The sequence below is a fragment of the Erythranthe guttata genome, chromosome 10, assembly GCF_056151865.1.
Source record: "Erythranthe guttata isolate IM_541 chromosome 10, IM_541, whole genome shotgun sequence".
Lineage (NCBI taxonomy): Eukaryota > Viridiplantae > Streptophyta > Magnoliopsida > Lamiales > Phrymaceae > Erythranthe > Erythranthe guttata.
The window spans coordinates 11833129-11842218 of NC_142542.1; the positions used below are offsets into that span (position 1 = coordinate 11833129).

At 32.5% G+C, this 9090-nt stretch overlaps 1 protein-coding gene across 1 annotated transcript; it reads right to left on the minus strand.

The window, feature by feature from the left end:
* Positions 1-446: 446 nt before the first annotated feature.
* LOC105949813 (uncharacterized) lies at positions 447-1758 on the minus strand. The gene is made up of 2 exons (XM_012973125.2): positions 804-1758; positions 447-696 (listed from the first exon to the last, which is right to left on the minus strand). The coding sequence occupies exon 1, from the start codon at positions 1610-1612 to the stop codon at positions 815-817; it is 798 nt and encodes a 265-aa protein (XP_012828579.1). The 5' UTR covers positions 1613-1758; the 3' UTR covers positions 447-696; positions 804-814.
* Positions 1759-9090: the final 7332 nt, after the last annotated feature.

A 9090-nucleotide genomic window follows, 5' to 3' on the forward strand; every position in this document is an offset into this window, starting at 1 on the left:
ATACTAGTATATGCTGGTGCATTATTATTTACATCTACAACAACAACGCTTATTGCACTACATGTGCCCCACCAATGCCTAGATCCAACACATATATCGCATTTGTCTATTTTTTTAAGACTAATTCCGATTTTACATAAGCCATAATAGAATCTACTTGTCCTTACTTCAGGCAAGAGTATAGTCTTTTGATGATGAAAATGATTAGCGAGTATACACCATAATATGTGGGGATTCTCTACTCATGAATATAGTCCAAACAATAGTTTCATCTAAGTGTCTGTAGATCAGAACCATAACATTAGTCTTTCTGAACTTTGCTTAGTAAATTGCGCTCGACAATCATTCTCAATTTCGTACTAAGCTCGTGGATCATAGCATCCAATCTCCAACTATTATAATTTTCAACAAATAAATTAAGATAGATGAACTCAAGTTTGCATGTGTTTCATCTAGAATCATTTTTGATTAATTATACTGCTTTCTCATCAACAAACAATACATGAATATGACAAACTTTTACACAATCAAATGGTGTTGACCGAACAAACGCAAACATCAACTATTAATTCCAGCAAGAAAAAAAAAATGAAGGATTGGAAGACAACAAACAAATAACGAAAACGAAACCCATGCATGCGAGCCCGACATCCTCTCATGTCGATTTGGATTCTTCAATCCATCTAGCTAGCAAACCTGCATAACCAAAAAAAAGTTATAATTATTACAATGATGTAATAAGTATTTCATGCGCATAATAGCCAAATAATGTATACATATGTGAGAGAAAAAATGATGATTACCAAAGTGGAATCTAGATAGAGCATTCGTAGCCGGGAGGTGGTGTCTTTCCACAGGAGACAAGGAGCTGAAGAGCAATAGGGACATATAATTTGAGATTTAGGGCTTTAACTTTAAGAGTTGTGCACAAGCATGCTGCAGCTTCAGCCTCAACAAGCCCCGATATTATCGGGCAGCATTCATTCACAGCCGGATCGCCCAATCCAATGTGGACCAGCCCACCTAGAAGATCCACACATGCACCCAACTTCAGTGTGTCGATCGGGCAGCTGGCTGCTTTCCCTTTCCCTGGCGGTGGTGGGCAGGCCTTTCCGGTGGATGGTGGGTTGAGCACTGGAGGGATTCCGACCGGCGGCAATGGCAGTTTGGGGATTGCCACTGGCGGCAATGGCAGTTTTGGCACGGCTACGGGTGGGAGTGGCAGTTTTGGCACCGCTACTGGCGGCAGGGGCAGTTTAGGGACAGCTACTGGTGGGAGGGGTAGTTTAGGAACAGCTACTGGTGGGAGGGGTAGTTTAGGAACGGTTACTGGCGGCACGGGCAGTTTTGGGACTGTAACCGGTGGGATGGGCAGTTTCGGGACAGTGACGGGTGGGATGGGCAATTTGGGAATTGAGACCGGCGGGACGGGCAATTTAGGGACAGTGACCGGTGGAACGGGGAGCTTCGGTGTAGTGGAAGGGGGCTTAACGGAAGGGGTTTTAGGCGGCTGGGAACACGAGCCGCAATCTTTTTCGATAATGCGAGAGGCGGAGGCTGAAACGGAGAGGATGGAAATGAGAAAAAGGGCTAAGATCTTTGAGGACTCCATTGTTGGTTGAGTTTTTGTGGTAGAGAGGACTGATAGATGGGACTGTGTTATATAGCAACAGTTTGTGGAGAAAGAGTACAAAAAAACCCTAAAACCAAAGCATGTGATACACCGAGGCAGCTGCCAAGATATGACAGTTGTCAACTGCCATGCAAAATATCAGTAATCTGATTTTCAGGAACCTTTTTTGTTTTTTTTTTAACCACTCAAATGTGTTTACTGTTGTTGTCACAATCTTTTCCTCGTTCTGCATAACTAATCATACACAAGATACGTAACTAATCAGAATTTTTACTAAAGGTGTTCAAATAGTATGATAAAGAATGAAAAAGAATTGATTGCCCAATTTTGATTGGCTAACAAAAGCCCTAATTATATCTCGTCTTTCAAATCATATTTCTGACATTCTGTATTTAACCATTTCTCCTTTCCAATCTATAATTCGATGTAAATGGTAAATTAGGACCACACTCACATGATAAGGTCAAATTACGAAAAAATGCATGTTGTTTAGATAATTACAATCACCCCCTAAATTTTGAATTTTCTTACATCTCTTCCCTTATGGTGTCAAATTCAACATGATCTTCTAGAATCCGTGAAATGTTCTCAAATTTGTACTCGTTTTGTGCAAAATAATGTTTTTGATGCACCGGAATATGATATTTACAAGTTAAGAGACACATCTTATGATCATCTTGTTTCAAAATGTGGAGCTCGAATGGGATAAAACGGGTACAAACGGAAAAATATTCCACATATTATAGAAGATTCCACTAAATTTGGTACCCCTCTGGTGGACGTGTAAGAAGATTCATAGTTGACGGGGTCGTTGTAATTACCCAAACATAAGAGATTTTTTTTATAATTTGACCTTACCACATGGGTGGCCCTAATTTACCCTTCGTATAAAATGTTGACACACACACACACACACACACATATATATATATATATATATATATATATATATATATATATATATATATATATATATATATATATATATAAAACAGGGGTCAAGGTCTGCCAGTGAGACGATGAGGGAATAAGCTTCATCGTCGAGAGGGAAACAGCCCGGATCACCAGCTAAGGCCCCTAAATGATTGCTCAGTGATAAAGGAGGTAGGGGTGCAGAGACAGCCAGGAGGTTTGCCTAGAAGCATATATATATATATATATATATATATATATATATATATATATATATATATATATATATATATATATATATATATATATATATATATATATATTTGGTCCCTGTACTTTCCACCTAAAACGATTTTAGTTCTCAAACTTTTAAGTTTACGAAATATATCCTCATCATACGACATTTTAACACTTTCATTTCGGCCGTAAACTTTTCGAATTAATTTGGACGAAAATGTCATGTACACCTAAGGTGATGCCCAAGTGGCAATAAAAAATCCAGCTGGAACACACACTTAGTCCATTTAGCAATTTCACCCAATTTCTATCCCCTAATTCCCTGATTCCCTCTAATTCCGTTTCAACAAAAACCACACTGGACACCCTCAAATTGAGGGGATTTAAGACAACACCAAAATCACCCAACCCGAATTTGACAAATTTTAAAATATTTGTGGATATGGAACATTACAATCGTACATTATTAACCTTTGATTTTAGTAAATTTCTCAAAGTTGCAATCTCTAAACTTTGAATTTAGTAATTTCCCAATTTACAGATTTGATTTCATCTCAAGTTGTTTGTCGTAACATAAAAACTTAGTAGAAGCTCTTGTGGTGATGGTTTTGATTTCAACGTCGGGTTTACATTAGTACCCTGGTGGTGGAGGTTTTTTCCCCTTTGTTTTGCCACTGAGAAGTAGAAATACTACAACTATGAAGGTTCTCATTATCCTGTTGAGGGAGATGTAATTTGCGAGTGGGTGGGGTTGAGTCTGTGTAGGAGTGAGGATCAATGGGTGCCATTTTTTCTTTTTCTTTTCCTGCTTTTCTTGTTATTTTATTTTAGAAGATGTGACAGAGGAGGGTGGTGGAGAGGTGGTGGAAGGCGGCGGACGGTGGTGGAGGAAATAACATATTTAATGTTTGGGAAATTAGAAAAGGGGATCAGATTTCAAACCTACTAACTGAAATCAAGCATTAAATATTACGGGGAGAGAAAAAGGTAAGGATGAAGTGGAAGGAGTTTAGTTCAATTTCATTTGTAGGGTGCCAAGTGGACGTCACATGAGGCGCACGTGATGATTCCATCCAACCTAAACTGGAAAATTTGACGGCCAACTAAAATTGTAAAAAGTGGTAAGTTTTAGGACTAAATTATTAGTGGTGACAATTATTTGAGGACAAAAATATTTTAGGTGGCAAGTATAGGGACCAAAAGTGTAATTATCCCTACTTAAGGGAGATACTTAAATATTGTGCTACAATCTTCAATCCAATGGTTAGTCCAATTCCATCTAAATCGTGAAAGATTTAACTTTACATTCTCGACGAACTTTTGAAATGATCTCGTGAGAATTTCGAACACCTCTGATTTTGCTTCCAAAAGCTTCGATCATCTATTGTATATCCTCAAATTCTATTTTACCATATGGGTGGACTAATATCTAGAAAACTACATACTAACTCCATAATTAAGCAGAAGAAAAGAACAAAAAAAATATTTGAAGACTTTTATCTCAAATTTTCAAGAGTTGCAGTGTCGAAGACACAAGTGATTTTTTCTTTATTACCAAAACCTTTTATTTATGGGAAAATTTGACAAAACCCCCTAATTACACAAGTATCATTACAAGGAGTCCAATTTTATTTTACATTTTTAAGATAAATCCAAAATATTTTTTATTAATTAAAACCACCTAATTATCACCATTATACCCCTAATTGTATATTTAATTCTAATATTAAAAGATATATAATCTTTTCTAATTAAGGGATGCTAATAATTAGGGAATTAATTACCCGTTTTAATGACATCGACTCTCTCTCTATTTGTTGACATTTTGTGCACCCGATGGGGTCTTATCATTTTAAGGTGGTGTTTGCAAATGCTTTTTGAAAGTGATTATGCGGTTTTTTTTGCTCATAATCTGTTTTTAGGTGTTTGCAAAATCAACTTTTGCTTTTGCTTCTCTTAAAATAATCTGCTTTAAGCTATTTTTTAAAAGCACGCCTAACCCTGCTTTTTCAATTTTAGTTCATTTTCCGAAATATTTGCAAACACCCCCAACTTTTAGAAATGAGCACTTAAAACTAACTTAAATCACAATCACTAACTTCTGCTTTTAAATAATCATTTGCAAACACCACCTAAGAAGACAATATATATATATATATATATATATATATATATATATATATATATATATATATATATATATATATATATATATATATATATATATATATATATATATATATATATATATATATTAATCTGCCGTTTCTATTTGCTCAGACGTATGAACATGTTTGTTTTGCTTGAACGTTATGTTGTTGTTTATCCGAGCAAGAAAGCAAATTTGTAATTATACATAGTGATTTTCATGTTTACATAGTTGTTATACAGAGTGGTTTTCATATTTACATAGCTGTTATACATAGTGGTTTTCATGTTACATAACTGTTATACACAGAGTGGTTTTCGATGAACATATAGTGAATTACACTAATTTAACAGTGGTTTACACTAATTTAATAATGGATTACGTTAATATTATTGTGGATTATGCTTATTTTATAGTAAATTTTTGCTTTAATTCTATAGTGTTTTTCGATAAATTTAGTGGTTTTCGATGAGTATGTAGTGGATTTCAATTTTTTTTTTAAATATAAACTATTTAAAACACTGAAGAAAGAAAAAACAATTTTTGTTTTAAATTGTAAAAAAAAAACTATTAAAAAATTAAAAAAAATGGAAAAATATAATCTAAAATTAACTGTGAGATATGTGATAGGAGAGATAATAGGGGATGGTGTGAGATAGAGGAGATAATAGGGGATTTGCATATCTACAGAAAATGGATTGATTTTTCCACAATAATATAATATAGTAATTTCAGTAATAGTAAATAGGGGTATTTTGGATAATTAGAGTTAATTGAATTTATAACAAATATCAATTAAAAAAAATGGATTTATGAAGAAGTCAAAATTCAATGAGGGGTGTTTGACAAATAGTCCCTTTATTTATAGGTATCTAGAAGATGTTGTGCTAAGAAATAATAAAAGAAACAAATCATTTTTCTACTCTATTGTGATAGCCGAAAATTAGAGCTTCTTAAGAACCCAATTTTTGGTGCAGGGCGGCTTTTGAGAATAGGCGAAGTAAGCGGTCACCTAAAACTCCAATTTTTGGTATATTTTTTAGGGGCCCAAATGTTTAAGAAATTTTTAGAGAACAACAATTATTTTTTTTACACTTCATAATGCATTTTTTTTACCCTTTATAATACATTAATGTAAAATTATGATATTATTTATTTTTTTGGGCTCTTATGATTAAATAATGCTAATCTAATCAGTTAATTTCTAATTTTGTTTGTTTCCAATCAGTAATTTGTACTTTATCCAAAATTCTCTTTATTCTTTGTGTTTATATTGTTCCTTAATTTCTTTCTTCAAATTCAAATACCTAAATTCAAAATTCTTCAAATGCCTCTCTTTCTTGTGTGAGAACAATTTGTTTCAAAATATACATGATATAAAATAAGATATTGATATGGAGATTAACTTCTTTCTTTCACTGAAGGTACTATAAAAAAAACCGTCAGAAGAAGCATTGAATTACTTGAAACGATATATTATAATTTTCCGTAGCATTAGTTGCTTATGTAAGACTAGGACTATACTAGTTATAGTTGCCTCTGGAATGACATTTGTCAAAGTTGAAGTTCATCAAGTCTTAATTCACTGTGCTAATTACTAATGTGAGTCATTTTATTCATGAAATTTAAACATACATGTATAAGACGCAATTTGCATTGTACGAATGACAAGAGAAATCGATGTTGTTTGGACAGATGCGAAAGAAAAGAAAAACATCGATCGTTCCTTGACGTGGTTGTGCATGTGAAACTTGTATCCTTGTGCTTTTTTAAAGGGTCTTTAGAAAACTACAAATGGCCACACATGCTGGTTGCCAGTTTGTTGATGGTTACATATGCCATACCACAAAATAATTGCATATTATATTTAATTAAGAATATCGTCTCTTCATTCATTATAAATATTAAATTGCAATTTATTTTATTATGAACAAACAAAATTAAAAGGAAAACATGTTCAAACAAATAGTACAATTGAAAACACATGATCCCTGGGAAATGGAGATGCAATCACTGAACTCTTCGAGGGGAATCAGAATAATTCTACAGACACAAAATAAAAATATCTTGCAAGAGGGATGGAGTTATAATACTAATTAAGTACATCCGGAGAATGACAGTTGAGCGAGGCACTAATTAATTTGGTGCTCCAAATATTATTTTACTGTATACACCAAAATAAAATTATTTTTTGTATATTAAATATTATGGATACTAATAATTCCACTCTACTCGTACGATGCACAGTAAATGAATTTTTTAATTGATGATTAAATAAAAATATTTATAAACAATGCATTTAAGTATTAATTTTAATCTCTCGCCCTTTCCCGATACCTTTAAGAGCATAATTTTTTTGTTTCTTAACTTTTTTCTGATACCTATTCTACCCTTATTAGTAAGTTTTTTTTTTTTTTTTTTTTAAGAGAACGACACCCAATGAGGGTGGGGGGTTAGGCTTGACCCCCTACCTGTTTATAAAACAAAATTTAAGAAGTACATAATGAGTTTCGCTCAAATTGCTATTGCCCAACATATGGCTAATAATAGCAATTGACAAACAAAAGACAATAGGTAACTAACAAAACGTTAAGAAAACGGGCAAAACAGGTGGCCCAAATAATAAAAAGGACGGGGTGGGAATGATCATAAAAGGTCGGGGAAGACCAAGGTAGACCGTTCGCCTCACCACAACAGCCGAGGCCACTTACACTTTCGCCAAAAATGGGCGAAACAGGTATAACGGCTGCGAAATTATATATGTATGTATAACGGCTGCGAAATTAGTAAGTTATTATATATGTATGTATTACTTATGATTGTTTGGGTAAAATTTTTATTTATATTACAATCAATATATCAAATTAAATATATTGGCAGCTTATTGCTCTCTCTCTCTCTCTCTCTCTCTCTATTTTTATTTTATTTTTTAATTTTTATTCTTTTATTTAACATATAGACAAAATATAAAAGGTAGGGAAGTTAGTATTTCATTTATTGGAGAAATCAAATTCGACTAGGCTATGAATTATTAGAAAATGATTTTTTTTTAATAATCTGTAATATATTTTTAGTATTTTGATTCAGTTTCATGATTTCATCTCAAATCTCTAAATTTTTTTTATTTTCTTATTATTGTTTTAATTGATACAAATTTATAGCTTCTCTTTTATCAAAATATGTAAACTAAATAAACATATTTAATAATAAAGAAATTATATGAAACTTTCATAACCCGTGAAATAAAATTAGATCTGATTGAGTATGTCTTTATAATATTTTTTTATGAAAAAAGTATGATAAGACGATGATATTTTCATAAATGATACTTATTTTTTGAATATTTAACTTATATCTTATATTGTTTGGGGTTTATTGCATTTAGCACCCATGTGTTTACTCGAATTGTTAAACAAATCTCCGTGTTATAAATATTATAAAACAACCTCCGTAATTCAATTTTATAGGCAATCTATCCTATAAAAGACACTATTAATTAGGAGGTTGTGTACTAAACAGCGCATAAGAAGAATTTTGATTTCTTATATTTATAAAACAAGAAGCTTTTCTCAATTCGATATAACAGAGGTTTACTAAATGCAATATAAAGTCTTCATCACCCTTTGTTAGCTGACATCACATGCGGTTGTTGATTGATTATTTAAAACTATTGAACTTGTTTGTTAAATGTGCTCTCAAGACGAGAGTTCACGTTCTAAGTAAATTAGATCTTACACGAGAACCCAATTGGGCTCTCTACGTTTTGTTTTCTCTCTCTTTTAACATATAATTTTTTAGTCAAATGTAAAATATGAGTACTGACCTTTCAAAGACCTCTCTCACATAATTAGGGTACTCAACAAGCGGGTAATCGTAAACTTTTAATGGTTACTTTTTTTTTCATGTTTAAAAGGTTATTGTTTGGTAGTTCGGTGGGTTGACGATTTTAATTTATTTTCCTCACATAAAACCGTTTTAATGTTGATGGATAGTTTTTAAAATATCAACTTCATTACCAAATTTTTTTTATTGGTCAATTTAGGACTTCCCAAAATAACAAGTCCCATAATTTGAAGTTATCATGTATAATGTTTGTAAATTAATTTAAAGATATTAAAAAAATCTACAAAATCAATGTATATGGAAAGTATCAAAGTTA

Excerpts from the sequence above, each read along its gene's own strand:
- LOC105949813 (XM_012973125.2), bottom strand. The coding sequence starts at position 1,612 with ATGGAGTCCTCAAAGATCTTAGCCCTTTTTCTCATTTCCATCCTCTCC.